This window comes from Labrus mixtus, chromosome 18 (assembly GCF_963584025.1).
Source record: "Labrus mixtus chromosome 18, fLabMix1.1, whole genome shotgun sequence".
Classification (NCBI taxonomy): Eukaryota; Metazoa; Chordata; class Actinopteri; order Labriformes; family Labridae; genus Labrus; species Labrus mixtus.
The window spans coordinates 9,457,112-9,473,856 of record NC_083629.1 but is presented as its reverse complement, the minus strand read 5'-3'; the positions used below and the strand labels follow the sequence as shown (position 1 = coordinate 9,473,856).

General features: G+C 43.1%; 2 protein-coding genes across 9 annotated transcripts in view; one reads left to right on the top strand and one right to left on the bottom strand.

Annotated features, from left to right (window-relative positions):
- Window positions 1-9,756, top strand: part of ralgapa2 (Ral GTPase activating protein catalytic subunit alpha 2) — a 92,756-nt gene extending 83,000 nt beyond the window's left edge. For 3 of the 8 annotated variants that reach the window (XM_061063269.1, XM_061063265.1, XM_061063267.1), the window contains 3 exons: window positions 1,933-2,054; window positions 4,021-4,080; window positions 7,031-9,756. In XM_061063269.1, coding sequence (XP_060919252.1) covers window positions 1,933-2,054; window positions 4,021-4,080; window positions 7,031-7,188 — 340 coding nt within the window. In that variant the 3' untranslated portion in view covers window positions 7,189-9,756. The other 5 variants (XR_009676466.1, XM_061063268.1, XM_061063271.1 and 2 more) reach the window with 5 other exon arrangements.
- Window positions 9,757-11,638: 1,882 nt separating this feature from the next.
- Window positions 11,639-14,366, bottom strand: insm1b (insulinoma-associated 1b). The gene has a single exon (XM_061063110.1). It carries the CDS (start codon window positions 14,119-14,121, stop codon window positions 12,676-12,678), a length of 1,446 nt encoding a protein of 481 aa, XP_060919093.1. The 5' UTR covers window positions 14,122-14,366; the 3' UTR covers window positions 11,639-12,675.
- Between the last annotated feature and the right edge of the window lie 2,379 nt (window positions 14,367-16,745).

Sequence of the window (16,745 nt, the reverse complement as noted above, 5' to 3'; positions counted from 1 at the left end):
TTTCTTTTCATTAAGTCCTTCCATTTACTTTATTTTGTCTTCTACTTATTACCTATTTGGGCACATTTTGTTCTTTTACAAACATCCCTTCTCTCTGTCTGTCATCCATAAAAGCCTGGATATGACCCACCACACAGAGCTGTGACCCAAGTTTCCATGGCAGCAGAGACTAGGATGCCCACTCTTTGTCCAATACTGTTTCGAGCAAGTGACAGAAAACAGTGACGTTGCATACTCAGCTATGACTGGAAGACAGATATAGAACTGGGGAAGAAAGTGCTGATTTTTCCCTCAAGTCATACTACTCTGTATCTCTCTGATGGAGATGTTTGCCCTTTAGAGAGCGGTTAGTTAGTTAGTTAGTTAAATACAATTATGTGATTAACAGGGTTTTATACAGTTTTGGTCATATGTTTTTTCCTTCTCAAGATCGTGAATATGAGCTTTTACTTTATTTTTTTTCATTCAATACTTAGCATCAAAATGCTAAAAAAAAGTTTTTTTTACACAGTAGTCAACTATTTCTGTCTGAGCCACACATTCAGCTACATTTACTAGTATTTTGATAACATTGGTACATTAATAACATTGGAACAGAAACTCACTTCCATTTAGTCCAGCATACTTCGTATCTTCCTTTATTACGTTTTCCTTTGTCTTATTCTGCTCTCTGACCATCTCCGTCTGTCCCTGTGAGCAGCTTGGCCATGGAACCCCCTAGTGCCTCCCGGCTCAGGTGCCCGTCACCCCAGCTTTGCCACGGTTCCCTCAAAGCCATTGGTCATGGCTGCCTTGGCCCCCGCTGTGGCGGCATGTGCCCACTGCAGGCCCCCTGCCCAGTCACTGTCTCGTCCTATCTATCTAACCCAGACCGGAGCCTCTCGGCCCAGTCCAGCCTATCTGAGCTCAGCCTGGTTCAGCCTTGGCCTCAGCAGCAGACCAGTGCCACTCCACCCTGGCAGTCATAATGAGATATGGGGGAGGGGGCCTCTGTGCTGAGAGACTAGAGTTGTCTGTGTAAAAGTGACAATACTTGTTTGTCTAGCAATGTGTTGGCTGTTGTCTGTCAAGGAAAATGGCCACAACAGATAGTTGTTTGAGTAATCGGGCTCATTGTCATACATACACACATACAGTTAATCTCACAGGAGCTTTGTATCATTATGCCATTACATAAACCCTTTCACCCCAATTTTTTCCTGCCCCATATTTCATCCAGCTTCTGTCTACATTCCACAACAGACTTTGCACCATATATTTCTGGTAATGACGTGATAATTGCCATCAAAATGTTCTCTACCATCACCCGACAGCCATTTTACAGGTTTGTTTATTTATTTAATTATTTAAGCCTTCCCATTTCAAATCCGGACATCCATCCTGCATGCTGGCTGCCCAGGCTCCAGTCGCTGCTTGTCACTCTGAATTTCAAATGGCTCCAATTTTCCCCCTGATGGCACGGAGAAGTGGCAGGCAGCACATCGGGGAGGGTGGTCCTAGACATGCTGCCTGCAGCAGGGGTTCTATTAGAGAGAAGAGAGGGCTGAGAGGGGAGGACAGGAGAGGTTTGGAGCAACACGCCAGTAGTCATGTATTCTTTCTCTCTTTTTTATGATTATTTTGGAGACTGCTTTCTCATTTGGGGATGTGTGGCATGGCTGATTGTTCCATCTCTGCTTCTGGCTGGGTTGCTGATGATGGAGCTACCCAGCCTGCCAAAGCTCTCTTGCTCTCAGCTCACTCTCAACATGCATGTATACGTAGTGCAGCTTTGAAAAAAATTTGATTTTTAACTGTTGCTGTCATTTGGTCCTAACTGACACATTGTGCCATTATTGAGTGTAAGTATACATAAAAGGTTACAAATTGTGCTGCCATGTTTTGTTTCTCCAACATGCCATTATGGTTTTTTTCTTAACAAGAGCTTTCCAGCTATGAGGAGCGAGCACTCTACTTGGAGGCCATTGTTCAGAACCATAGAGAGGTCATGACCTTTGAAGACTTCGCCTCACAGGTCTTCTCCCCCTCTCCTGGCTATCCAATGAGTGGAACAGGTGAGAAATGAACTACACTGCACCTCTATCATCCTTAATGTCATTTCTCTTCCATCACTTTAACCTCTTTTCTTTCTCTCCTTTTCTCTGTTGCTCACATGTAAGCATTTCCCTCCCATGCCCTCTTTTGCCCTCCTTGGTCATCTTTTCTTACCTCCTCCTCCTCAATAACCAACACACCTGTTTGCACCCCTTGCCTCCTCTCCTCTTCATTCCCTCCACTCTTCTTCTACGCCTACGCTCACTGTTGAATATCAAACGAGGGGCCCGGCGCTTAACATTATCTGACTGACTTCAAACACACTGCTTCTTCCACTTCCTCAAACCCCACTCACGCTACTTTGTTCATCTCTTCTTGTTTCAAACTGCATCTTTCCATGCAATTACTTTTCTATGAATATAAGCAGCCCTGTTAAATGACATTACAGAGTGCATTTGTGTCTGTCCGTGTCTCCATGAGCTCATTCAACAACACTTAAGAGACCCCACTGACAAACAGCAGCATACGGATGTCAGCACAGCACTCTTATCAGTCCATGATGAATAGAATGGAAAACGTGTCTTATCTTGTTCTTCCTACTTGTAGCAGCTCTGATCGATCTGCAACAGCACTGAAATCAATACAGGATTGCACTTTTCCACTCTATTGGATCCCGACACATGCTCTGTTTTGACATGGAAAGCACTCCTCAAAACCACACCATTGTGTCATTTTCAAATCTGTTAGTGCATACATCTTTTAAGGGTTCTTTATATTAAATGTGATATTTCATCCTGTATGATGGCATGTGCAAAATACATGTCTGACTTTTTTTAAAGTGTGTGTGTGTGTCTGTGTGAAGCTCAGGCTTGTAAAGACAAGAGATGGTCAGAGACATTACCATGTTAAAGCTTGTCTCTCCTGCACATGTGTAAAATCTCTCCTGACTGACCTCTAGTCACCTCCTCTCAGCCTCGGCACCAAACCAGCCTAAAGAGAAAGACTAATGAAAGAAATAGGTTGAGGAGCTGTTATAAGAAAATGACAGAGAAAGAAAATGAAGCTGAAGTTGTTGGCTCTTTCAACCAGGAGTTCCTTTATGACTAGACAGAGATGTTACAGTATCAAGGCTTAAGAATAATGTTTCATAGCATCAGGTGGCTTATGTGATATATGACATAATGATGTCTGTAAAGTTGTAAGGTGTCACCCTAACTGTAGCAGAAAGTTGTCCTGAACAGCATTTTCAAGAGTCAGTTTATATACTAAACAGATTAGTGCGCTTGTATGTGTTTGTTGGTCCATTTATAAACATATCATCAAATTTGTTATTCTGCAGCCATAAAACCAGGGCTACTTGGGTTCCCTCTGAATTATAAGAAACCTAAAAAGATGACACAGAAACAAATAAACCAACACTATAACGTTACGTTTTTTACTCTCAAATTATAATTTAATCTGGAAATTTGCTCTTAAGAAAAAATATTTAATACTGAATGTGAAAACTAGGTAAATATGTCCATCATACGCCTCATAAAGATCCCAAACTAGCATCATCAAAACTGTTCAAACTTGAAGGTATTTAGTTTTCAATTACAGAACAACAAAACATACAATGTTACTATTGTTGATGATTTGTGTAATGCACAAGACTACATATGCAATGTGTTTTCATAAAATGCAACAATGTATGATATATCTAGCAGGCTTCATTCAAAATGTCCAGTTTAAGTACACAGGAGCGTGAGTGCAATGATGGTTGGCTGACACTGCTCCTCATTCTCACCCTTCAGCAAAGTGCTACTGCACATCCATGCTCTCTGTGACTGACCCAGTGTGTGTGTGTGTGTGTGTGTCGTTGGGAGGCTGAGGGGGGAGGGGGGGGGGGGGGGGTTGATGAGAGTTTGTCCATCCATGTGTCTGTCCCTTTCACCCTGTTCTGGCTCTCATTGCTGCCACTAACATGTCATCCATACTCCATGACAGCGTGCAGGCGTTGGCCGGGGATGGTTTGGGACATGGAGTACCCCTGGGCCAAACTGGACTGTAAGACTCTGCCTGCTTCCTCAACATTAGGCATGACTCCCAGCCACAGCCCACCAACATCATCGATTTATTCAGTCAAACAGCTCAGGGCTGCACTTCATACAGACATTTTTTAAAAGCAACGCAAGCCTCAAATTTATATGAACAGTCTGCATGTAACTCTGTAAATGTCGAGCTCTTAGAGGGCAACACTACTTAGCAGTAAGGCATCTAACCTCAGCTCTATCCTGTTGATTGTTCAATTCCTTACCATATTGGCTTGCCAGTATCATAGGCAGCCCTGAATGCAACTTCACTCACATCCAGTCATGGCCTCCTGCATGAGCTTGTCCGTCTGTCATAAGAATCCATCCACAGTGCCCTGCTCTTTGTATGTTACACCTCCACTGCTTTGCTCTTTTTTTGTCATTTTGTGTTAACCTTTTTAACTTTTCAAAATGAGTTACTGGGCATGAGAAAGTAATACTTCCATCTCATTGGTAGAACAACTTGAAAGCTGCCATGACCCTTGAGAACCCCAGGATGTTTGACTCTCACCTTAACCCTCTCTTGCAGTAACACTGGGGATAAATGTTTCTCAGCCTGTCGTTGCCATGTGACCTACCCACCATTCCTACCTTTGGTTTCAAAAAACTTACTTTTTGAAATCTGTGAATTGAACAGATTGTCATCTTCAGAAAAAAAAGCAACTTGTTGATCTACTCACCAACAAAATCAGTTAACCTTGTCTGACTTTTAACCTTCCAGTGACAACTAACATGGACGCCACACAAGCTGTTTGAATGTCTCTCCACTCCAACCCTCCAATTTTGGACTTTTCAGCAGCGGTGTGTTGTGTTCTGCTGCAGTGTGGTATGGTGTTTGTCCACTAGTCTCTCACACGATACTCTACTCTGTTTTTCCCTTTTAGATTAAAAATATCTTAAAGGTCCAAATACTGTTAATGGCGAAGGTAAGAGTCAGAACCGGAAGCTTGTTTCCGTCCAGCGGACTACCTACCTCTCGCTCGTTCACACACCATGGCTGTTATCCCCCACCTCTCCTTTTTTCATACAGCACTAACCTCGCTTTATTTACTCAGTGCTCTGACAAAGGGAAGGGAAAAGAGAAACCAGGCTGTTTATTTGGGGGTGTCCTACTGTTTAGGCCTTGCTAATAATTGAAAGTGATGCACGGAGGGGACAATTAGCACCTGACTAAGTATCAGCATGAACAATACGGCTACACTTCTGGCCCTCGCTTCTGCATGTGGCGCGCCTTTATCTCTTCTCCCAGCAAACACTTTTCTCTTTTCTTTCTTTGCCCCCCCCCCCCACCCCCCTTACATCCCTCCACCCCTCTCATTTCCTCCTGTTGGAGTGTGCCTGTTTGCCTGGGGCAGACTGAGACTAACACCTGCCGCACTGGAAGACGTCTTTGTCATCGTAAGCCTTGTTTGAACTGCTGCAGAGGGGGCCAATGGGATGGCAGGGCCATTTAAAGACTCTTTTATTTTTATTTTTTCTTAGTCTTTACCTGTTTTGTTCCCTCTTTTTAAATTAACCTGAGCACAACGTGGTTTGGGCTGAGTAAGGAGAGGACATGCTTGGAAATAATGACATAATAAAGACATTATTTTTCATTCAGTAATTTAAAACTATTCTCACACAAGCCCATACGGTGAAGAACATCATTTATAGAAACCGATTCAACAACAGTCATTACGTGCGACAGTGGGAGTGACGGCTGTTAAGTGCAGCATGTTTTAATGGCTGTAAAACGAAAAGGGAAGTCTGTTGAGTAGCTGGTGAACAGTACCACGTGATTGTTTGTGTATATTAGCTCTAATATGTGGTTGCCTTCTTCCTTTCTATCCTCAATCTTTACAGCACATGTAGCTTGAGTGGATAAAAGCCAAGTGTTTATAAAACAACAACTCTACTGAAGGAATGAGTGGAGGAATACGGGAATGCAGCATTTCTTCTGTCCATAAGGCCAGCCCACGTTTTAGCTCTTCCCTTTTTTATTTTCATATGCAGATTTGAGAATACGCGCTCGGACCCCCTTGACTCCCCTCAAGCCCTTCACAATACACACCCCAATGTGTCATCTATAGCCCAGCCCTCCTCTCCCTGCGAGCTGCGGCCCTGGATGCTGCCGGTGTCCACTGTGCTGCTGCGTGTCTGTTACTCCAGCCATCTGCCATTCCTTTTAGCCGCTGCAACTTGAGATGCTTCAGAAAAATGGCAGGAAATAAAAGGACAGGAAAGAAAATAGGCGACCAGATGCCACCTCGACAAAGCAGAAAAGTTGTTTAAACTAGAGGCATTGAGTGAGGGGGGGGGGGGAGGGGGCTGGTCAAGGGCGCACTGAGCCACATTCACAATCCTTGATTATCCTTGCCAGCATTTGATGCTCACCTCCCAGCGTATTACTATTTGCGATCCCGTAATCATGGATGGGAAGTTTTTGAAAAGCACAATATTCAACAATGGGAACGCTCCACGTGTTCACAACAAGAAAATAATGTGTAATTTTATTTTCATTCAGAGCATTCTGCTGTCACACAACAAAATGAATACTTTTTAATGCCCTCAGCTACAAGGTTACCACTCACTTTTATGTTTTATAAACATCTAAGAAATGTGTTGGGGGGGAGCGGTAGCTTCTCTTTGACCAAACTCTGCTTTCCTACAGCATGTGAATAAGGCATGTCATTCTGAACATATGGTTTGATTTTCACTTTTTACTCTAATCATTAAAGGAGAAAAACTCAAATCCTTACACTCAAATGTTGGTGAAAATCCTCTGAAGTGGGTTATTTGATTTTGGGAGAAGCATATGCATGACAAAGCATGCTGGGATAAACAGCCATCACACAAAGGCCGATAAGCCACAATCATGTCTGACCTTCTCTGCATAGTTTTTTTCTTTTCTATAAACAAATTTTCCCTCCCATTTCTCGCCCCAGGCTCCTTCACCGGCAGCGTGAGCACCGAAGCTGGAAATACCATAGGAACGACGGACTCTGTCGACCAGGTGTCTCCCACAATGCCCCGTGCCACAAAGAACCGGGTTTCGGGAAAACTGCGCCGATCAGCCAGCGCTATTAGCAAATCCTCCAACTGAGCTCTTCAATCCGTCCCCCTTTTTCCTCAATGCAGCCTTTAATCTTTCTCGAAAGAACCTCACACACCCAGCCGTGACTGCAAGAGTCATCTTTTTATGTTTGTTTGTTTGCCGTGTCTCGTTTCTCTTTGTTTGATTTTGTGTCATGTTAACATGCAACTGGAGCATATTGCAATTTTTAATTTAAGTGGCGATCATTGATATTGTTGATACATTTCCATTTATTGTGTTTGACTACTAAATCTGAATAGACATGTGACTAAGCTATTTATGTTCAATCTAGTGGTTTCAGCTTAATGATCTGCAGCATAGGAAGACTGTACTGAGAAGTCTTAAAGCAAATGTCATTTTTATGTTTTATTTTCTTGTGCAGTGTCGATGCACTTAGAGAATAAAGTTCTTACTCTAGTATCAAGGGGGGGGGGGGACTGCTTTACCCTGTTTCTACATCTCAACACTTAATGTGAGGAAGCACTGAATGACACTGCTGTGAATGGCATCATGCAAAAACTGCACATGAGATTGGTATCCATTTATAAATGAGTCTGCCTTTTTACCTCCTTCTGCACCTGTCGCAATCTTTCTGTGTCGAAGATACCAGTCAGTCAGTGACGGGATAATGATGCCCTGCTCGGTAGCACCAGTTGGGACAATGTTTGTGGACCATCTCCTTTCGGTGAAGAGGGGATAAATCTAATGCATGGGGAAACCTCCCCAGAATGATTTGTACTCACTGCACTACTACATAGACTTCCTGTGCAGCGTGTCCATGTAGTATGTGCCCAGAGTCTTTTAAATTGTTTTGAACCAGGAGTGGACAATCAATGATGTCTATCTAACTTGTTTTTCTTTTTTTAACTCTAGATTTCCTTTTTAAATGAATTCCGATGGATTGTGTCACGATTTGATTTATGCAACGTTGCTGGAATGAGAAAAAACTGCGTTTGTAATTGTTTTCTGATGTCGTTAACATGGGCTCTAGTCCGGTAATTGAATAAGTTCCTCCTGTCTCTTTCCTCTGCTATCAGTTTCCTTGTCGTTTGGATCCAAGACATCGACATTCCAACGTTTCCGACCGACGTTTTTGCACTCACTGTCATTGATTAACTACCATTGAATGTTTTCTCTTTGTTTCTGGATGTAAATTGCTTTAAGTTTTATTTGTTGATGTATATAGAAAGGACTATTTGATGAATTATTTTGCTGTCAAGTTGTTTTATGTGTTCATGTGCTGTTTAGAGGAAAAATGCCGCCAGAGCCTCAGGTGAATCTTAAGTCCATGCACTGGTGTTTGTGTGTGTCGAGTGTGAGTGTGTGTGTATGTGTGAGTTCCTGAGGGAGCTTCTTTCTCACAGTGCCTGTGAAATGTCTGTCCTCTAAGATGCTGTCCCACGCCACCTCTAGTCCCTATATATATGATTTTAGTTTCTCTTCTTCATTGTCTGAGAATAATCATGGCCACCCTGCATCCCATCTCCTTGTAATCGCTCTAATACAAACTGTTCCTCCCTGCGTTTCTAATGATCTGCGTCTCATGCTTCCCACGACAAAAAACAACAACAGATGGATTTGGAATGGTGGCAACGGCTGTTTAGTCTTTACTATACATGGTGTGCTACTCCGTATTTTTCTGTGAAATTTAATCAAGTGGCACCAACTCCCCCCTCTTTCCCATGATCCTCTCTTTCCCCATGTCGCCTTCTGAGGCCTCCAGTAGGGGTTGCAGGGGGAGAGGGTGGTTGGTTTAGACGGCATGCCAGAGCTGAACTCTCAACAGCCTTCCTAGCAACAACCGGCACTCTCACTTCTTCAACCTGCCTGCTCATGTTGTCATGGTAGCCAGGTGTTCCCCACACACACACACACACTCACACACCCTCTGAGGGCTCCACCCAAGCTGCAACACTATCCCCATCTGTTGCACGACTATGCCTTACTTTCCCCATGCTCTCCTGTCATTCCAGCTCACTATCTCGCCTCCTTTTGTTTGTTCATTCCTGGAGCAGAAAATGGGGAATCCAAACAGCAGGAGTATTGACAGATCTTTATTTTTCTTGTGCTTTTGTTTATTTGAAGAATGTATAGCTATTTAAGCCTGGATCACATCTATGGTTTTTATTTTCCCCAAAGCCACTTGAAGGAACCTCGTAGGATGCTGATCTAAAGATTGTAGGTTATAGATGATGTCTGTTGAAGGGGTCTGTGCTCCCCCTTTGGTGGCTTAGTTGCTGGAGATGTTAGTTTTGGACCAAGATAAAGATTGTGTGTCTTATATACGTGAAGAAAATGAGCTAGTGTTAGTTCTAGTATGTTTTTTTTCTTCTCTTCTCATTTTAGAAATCCTTGTACATTGTGTCAAATTTGAGGGCTTCAGCCACCTCTGAATAGAAATATATTAATTAATGCCTGTAATATAATCTTTGTATAAGAGAAAGAGGGGAAAAAAAGCTTGAAGATTTCATCATTTTACCTGTCAACATATCAAACTGTTTTTAATGACCGAAGTCCTGCTATCTTTATTAGAAATGTGAAAATTGAAACATTTCATTAAATCAATTTGAAGTTCTACGTTTCTTTGTAGTTTTTCTGCCTCAACAACAACAACATCATCTCAGCTTATTGTGTAACCTCAGATTTTGAAGAGTAGTGGTTGTGGGTTTTGTGTGTTTGTGTGTGTGTGTGCAGACATGATGGTGCTGTTACCATGGGCTTCCTGACCCTGGCACCACTAGCAGCAGCAGGGGTAACCTGACCCTCCTCCCATCTGTCTCCCCTGCTGTTCAGCCTCGCTTAGGGGAGGCCGGCAAAATGGATCCTTGACAGGAGGTACAGGTGCAATGGTTGCAGCACCTACAGGTGACCTGTCTAGCCTGGGTCACATAAAGGCACAAGAAAGCACTTGACCGTAATTGGAGCCTTAAAACTATGTGAGAAAAGAGCCTAATGTTGCCTCATTTTCACAGCTCAGAATTGACTCTGAGAAAGTTCACAGCAGAACAAGCAGTAGCTGGGTGTCCCAACCACTCAGAGGCTGATAAGCAGATTGTATTATTATATGTGTTACACTGCTGGCTGTAGTCTATATTCACACTTAAGATAGCTCTCTGTTTTGATGTTCTGTCACCTTAAGGTGGAGTGACATTTATGTATAAATTAAAAAGTGTGTGCTTTCTGGGATAAGACATGTGTTGAGTATTAAACGGGAACAATTCTAGCAAAAGAAAGAGTCCGTAGTTAAAAATAGTCTGTATGTGTTATCTGGTTTCAATTATGTTAGAGAGATAAGACAAGTTCTTACCTTAATATTCACAGTCTATGGTTCTAACACATTGATTCTGCATTGGGTCATCTCCAGCTGACAGCAAGTGTCTGCAACTCTGAAGTGGCACAGTTTGAAGCTTCTTGCTAAATTACAGCTGACTTCATGCTTTATAGGTTCTGGAGGTCAGATGTGAAGCCAACTGAGCCCTGCTGTGTCCTAAATCAGTAGAAAACCAACACAAATCGAACTGTACGAGTCTTGTAAAGCAGACAGATGTTTTACTGCTTCAGAGGTGAGCTCTGATCCAGCACCTCTTTGTCCTCCTGTCGGGTCCTGACACGGTAATAAGTAGGGAATTTATGATTAGGCCCTAAGTGCCTGTCTGTGGCAACCAAACGGCGTCTATTGAGCCACTGTAGCAATGATTTATCACTAATCAGTCTGATAAACGAGGAATCGAAGGCCAAGGGGGCTTCTAGAGGTTTTTTTTCCTGTTTTGGTCGGTTAAAATAATCGCACCTTTTTGCACTCTGACCCAGTGTGAGATGGGTCAGTGCAATGGAGAAAATGAACTTACACTCTTTGTGTGCTGACTTTGATGAAACTTGTTGTGTTTACAGGATTTTTTTGTATCCTGATTGGCTATGAAAATCAGCATATCATTAGAACCCTCGGTGTGGTTTAGAAGGAAAGTCACATCTTCATTTTGTATTAAATAAAAATGTCTGTAGGCCTATTTCATAAAATACCTCCTGAAAAATGTAGTTAATGGAAAACATGTTTATTTGAAATGTAATAGGTTATTGATGGATACAAAGTAATATCTTTATGTAGTTTTATTTATTTAAATCGGCCCACTGTGTAATCATTTTCAGTCATGAAACTAAGACTAGATGTCGTTTTCAAACTTCTCAAAGTGGGATAGGTCTTATTTATAGGCGAAGAAAATATATTCTGTATTTCTTAAATTCCATGTGACAATGATTTACCATCAGCCAAGATTTTCTCAAAAAAGGAAACAATTTTAAACGGAATGGATGATCAAAACTTGGATCAACAAGCTGGAAAAAAATAAACTCTACTGTCCAACTTTCTTCCGGTGTAGCCAATGTTAACTTCTGTTGGAAAGTCTGTTATAGGACCACGATACTTTTTAACACTCAGGAGGGGGAAGTGAAACTAGAGACATTATGTCATTTTGAAAATATTTTATTTCGATAGACAACAACGATATACACATACAATCAAAGCGCTATAAAAGCCAACATTTAAGAAAAATAACTCCTTAAAAAAGATTGCATCTAAGGTAAGAGCTTTACGTTTTTTTTTCCTTTACAAGAGCTGTGGAGATTAAAGATTAAAACCCGACCCACGACATTTATCACAACTCATACTGTAAAATTGACCCAAAAACAGAAAAAACATTTTGGCTATACGACATGTAAACTGCCAGAACGATTCACAGAAGAAAAAAAACACAACAAACACAACAATAAGTTACATAAAATAATTAGAATAAATAAATAAATAAACATATGATGAAAAATATTGCAACAATCTTCAATAATAATAAAAAATATGTGCCAGCTTTCAAAATTAAAACAGTCTGTTGACTTTTTTAAGGCAGTTATACAGCAGGATTTGGATGTGTAGGCTATCTCGGACTAGGCTTACTGTATACTAAAGGCATTTGTGGTTCTACTAAACAGGGAACGTTTCACTCACTCTTTTTTTTCCCCACCAGTACAAAGTTGTTTTGTCATTCACAAACTGGCGTAAAGCTACAATGATAGAGCAATCACGGTCGGTGAATTGAAAAGGCTTTGATGGGGGAAAGGATTTCTGAGATTTTAAAGACATTTCTTAGGTCTAGAAGCTATCATTGAACACATGTGCTGTGCTAGAAAAATACCCTTTAACAGTCAAACTAACGCTTTGTACTCTTTTTTTTTTTTCATGATAAACTAATTTGAGAAAAAAATCTCAATATAGGCCTATATGTAAGTCAAATATAGAGAGAAGCATTCAACAATCACTGATTGGCATGGAAAAGACACCTCATTAAACACCACTTAAACATCAAACCGTCCTGCCTTTCGTTGGCCTAAAGTTATGGCAGTGAGCATCACAGATTCTTTTTCCAACCCTAAAGCCACCTTTTTTTTTTTTTTTTTCTTCTTTTTTTTTGACTTTTCTCCATTAAAGGCACAAGTTAAGTGTTGTTTTCAGCAGGCGGGGCGCACCGGCATTTGGAGCAGGATCACCTGCCGGTTCTCCGAGGGGTGGCACTTGTTTATGTGCCTGGTGAGCCCTGGCGAGCTGTAGAGGGTGGCGGGGCAGTATTTGCACGGGTAGACCTGGGAGGAGTGCATGAGGCGCAGGTGTCTCTCCTGGCCGGCCCTGCTGTTGAAACTCTCTCCGCACACCGGGCACAGCAGGCAGTCCACCGGACTCAGATTGAGAGGGCTTTGGTTCGAGGCTTCCTCTGAGGATGATGATGATGATGCTGAGGAGGAGAAGGAGGATGAGACCGGAGGCTGCTCTGCCGCGCGGTCGCTGGTTTGAAACCCGTGCTCCCCTAGCACTTTCTTTTGCAGGGTCTGATGTCCCATGATGTGTTTTCTTAGGTATGCCTGTCGTTTAAACCTCTTCCCGCAGAGCTGGCAGTCAAAGGAACCATCTTCAGAGCCCGACTCGGACAGACCTGGACTCGGGGTGTCTCTGTCACTCATGTCTTTGGCTTCATCAGAGACTGACTTGACGCCTAGAGGAGGCATTTTGGCCGTTTCAGGTTTGATGCCCTGTGCGTGGGACATCGCCGGTGCGCCGGTGGTCCGGGGTTTGTGCCAGCGGCGGTGAGAGGCGAGGTTCGCCGGGCAACTGAACATCTTGTCACACTCGGGACACCGGTACTCGACCCTGACGATTCGAGAGCACTTGTGCTGAGCCAGGGAGAAAGGATCCGCGTACGCCTCTTTGCACAGCTGACATACAAACTCCCCTAAAGGCTTTTCCCCTGCGGAGGAGTGAGCCCTCGGCTTCATCTCCACCGGCCCCTCTTTGATTTTGAGACCAAGCACTGGAGAAGTCGTCATCTCGTCTTCGAAGTTGAGTTTTCGGATGGCTTTGGGTTTCTTGGGCGCGGGTTTTGATTTGCGCTCTGGGCCGTCTCCTGCGGGTCTTTTGGTACCGACCCTGTTGCTCGGAGGCGGGAGGCTGCTGGTGGTCCCGCTGCGGCTGCTGTTGCTGGTGCCGATCTTCAGGTCGACCGGTGCGTACAGGAGGTGGTCCAGGCCAGAGAGGGAGGCAGGTGTGGGGAATGACTCGGCAGAAATGGGCGAGCCCAGATTGAAACTTCGCTCAAAATATCCCCTGTCGTGCTCCTTGCTGATGGGCCGGGTGGGGCTGTAGAGGGCTTGGCACACCGCCTCTGGGTTGCCGAACTGCGCCGGCTTCTCTACTCGTGGCACCGGCGCCTCGGCTGCTGTGAAATCCGGTGATGTTGCAGCGTGGTGCCGACTAGACAACACGAACATCGGCGGGGAGGGGTCCGTGTGACTCGGCAAGGCAGCTGGGATGGGATGCTCCTGGTAGTCATCTTCATCTGTCCGAGTCCTGTAGGAAACATGTGCAGATTTCTTGTTTCTTTTTACCAGGAATCCTTTGGGCATCTTGGCGAGTTACAGTGGAAAGGCACTTCGGGGAGGTGGGTAAAGTCTCAAGTATCCAGGTTTGTTAAAAATATGGCAACACTAGAAGCTTGTGGGACTTTATCTCCCCAGTATCGATCCTTCTGTTGCTGAAATGTTTTCGTCTCCAAGGCATAGCTCCACTCTTTTTATGCCGGAATGATGCTATTGTTCTCGCCCCCCCCTGTTGCAGCATCCCCGACCAATCAGATGAAACCAAAGTCCCAGTGGATTTGATTGTGGGAGGGCTTAGAGTCTGGGTTTGGTGGATTTCGTTGGAGGATGTGCAGATAGCTTAGCAGATGTACTGGCGGTTTATTACATTAATGTGAGCGCCCGGCCCCTCCCCGACATAGGCACACGCCGGGACCCTCCTCCTTTTACGGTCTGATGGGCCCCTATACAACTGCACACGTGCCACGGCTTTGTGGCTCTCCTCTGGGGGCCCCGACACTGCCAAAGGAAATGTCCGTCAGTACCGCGATCATCACAATTTAGAATTAAGACAGGGATGAGACAAGCTTTGTTAATATAAACGAAAATATCAGTTTCCCTTAGGTTCGGCTGTAGTGCTGTTTAAAGTAATCCACTTAAAGAAAACTGTAACACCACCTTTTCTTATTTCAGGGATTCAAAATTTGCCTCCACACAGTTAACACTTTTTTAAAAATCCATACTTCAGCCACTTTTACGCACATGAAGCGAGCCATCTAACCATATAAGTCTGTTTTTATAGACCCTTATTTTATTATGTCTTAAATAAACACTATAGAGGGAGTGCTTCTTTATTTTAGGGCACGTGTCTGTCTCGGTAGTTTAACTCGACATATAAATCAGACATCTCGCTGCATACATAAGTAATAAGAAGGCCCTCTGCTCTTGGAGCACAATAGCCACGTCTGCCCGTGCGTGGATATCCCTGTCTTTTTCTTTTTTTTGGTTTGAAAGGCAAATTGACCTCTTAACTGTGAAACGGGACTCACGGACAATCTGGCCAACAGCTAGGCGCGTGCTGGGCGGAATCAGACAAAGAGGGCCGCGTTGGACTCTTGTGTTGTAAAGTTCTGCAAAATATATATATATAGAGAAAGCTCAAATAAATCTGCTGTTGTTACCTGATATTGTCTGTAGTTTTTTTATTAAGCCGTCAAATATGTTATGGTTCGAGATGTTTATAATTGTTTGGTACTTTCACTGTCCTGAAAAAGAATTACAGTTTTAAGATCTTTAGGTTTGCTTTGGTTTTATTACAAAGTAAAACAAGCAAAGTTGCTGCGTGATAAGTAATGTCTGTTATTTATCTTATTAGTTATAGTTATCTGTTAATGTGTTATTTATTCCAACTAAACTCAATAGGCTACTTCATGGAAGTACTGAGTCTTGTTCTGCACCCTTCTTCCTTGCTTACAAAGACAACATTTTTACGACAAAAATGTGGCCCATTTTCTATACCAGCCCCCCTATGGTTTCTGTGCATACCTCACTTATTGTGTATTTGCCCTTTTTTCTCGTTCTAATGGCTAAATGAAGGCTGCACTGCGCCACTTGGCAGAGTGCATTCTTTTTCCTTTCAGTCGGCAGACCAGGGAGGAATTAATCTCCATCGTCGTACATTGTTCCCCTCATTTGCATAAAGCTGCAGTATGACCAAGTCAAATAATTACACAATCGGAGCTGAGCCGCAGGCCTGCGCGTTCCTTTCAATAGGCCTCTGTCCCCGTGCCTTCTCACCTGCCTCAAAACACACCGTTATTCTGCTTACATAGATAGGCTGCAGTGACAGATTTGCTCAAACAAAAATGATTGTTTTAGATTGCTCCTCAAAAAAAGATTCAACTGGAACCAAACTTTTCAACATTTTAATAAGTGTATAATAATTCATAAGTTCTTTAAAAGTAAACTTGCTTTTTTTTAAGGGTAGTCTATGTCAACACATTGTTGTTTTTGTAAAAAAAAAAAAAACAGTTTCCCGCTTCACTAACTGCCCACACTAGTTTTTTTATGCTTAAAAATGAAATGTTCTTAAAAGTTTGTTTTAATTTGTGTGGGTGTAGCCTCTCTGTTCTGTTGCTTGTTGTCCTTTCAGTCTGCACATATTAGTCGTGGTTTGTTGGGACTACAAGCTTTGATGGCATTCTAACGAGTTCCTCTTTCCTCCGAGATCATTTTTTTTGTGGGGCGCGTGGGCCGGGTGGCTGGGCTTGGTTGGAAGAGCGCATGCGCGTGTTTGATCAGTGGCGCGTGCTGCCCTGGCGGACGGGAAGCATAGGCGCCTAATTAGCATACAGCTGCTTTAAGGCTGCATGGCTCAGCTATCCTCCTCAATCTGCTCGCATTCTATGGGATTTTAAATGTCTCTTTGATTTTCGTAACCACTGCAGGCCATACTTCCAATAACTTGTAAGATTAAACCATTAAGCTGAAGATATAAGAATAAGTATTGTTTTAAAATATTGAAGTGATTTAAATCGCGGTTCTTCACAGTGAGCTAAAATGGACAGGTCTTTCTACAAACAGTCCCTTAAACACTTGTGCCTTAGCTGCTCCCTTCCTGATAGTTCATAGTTTTACTTTAAAGCCAGAAATATGAGAAGAAGACTTTTTCT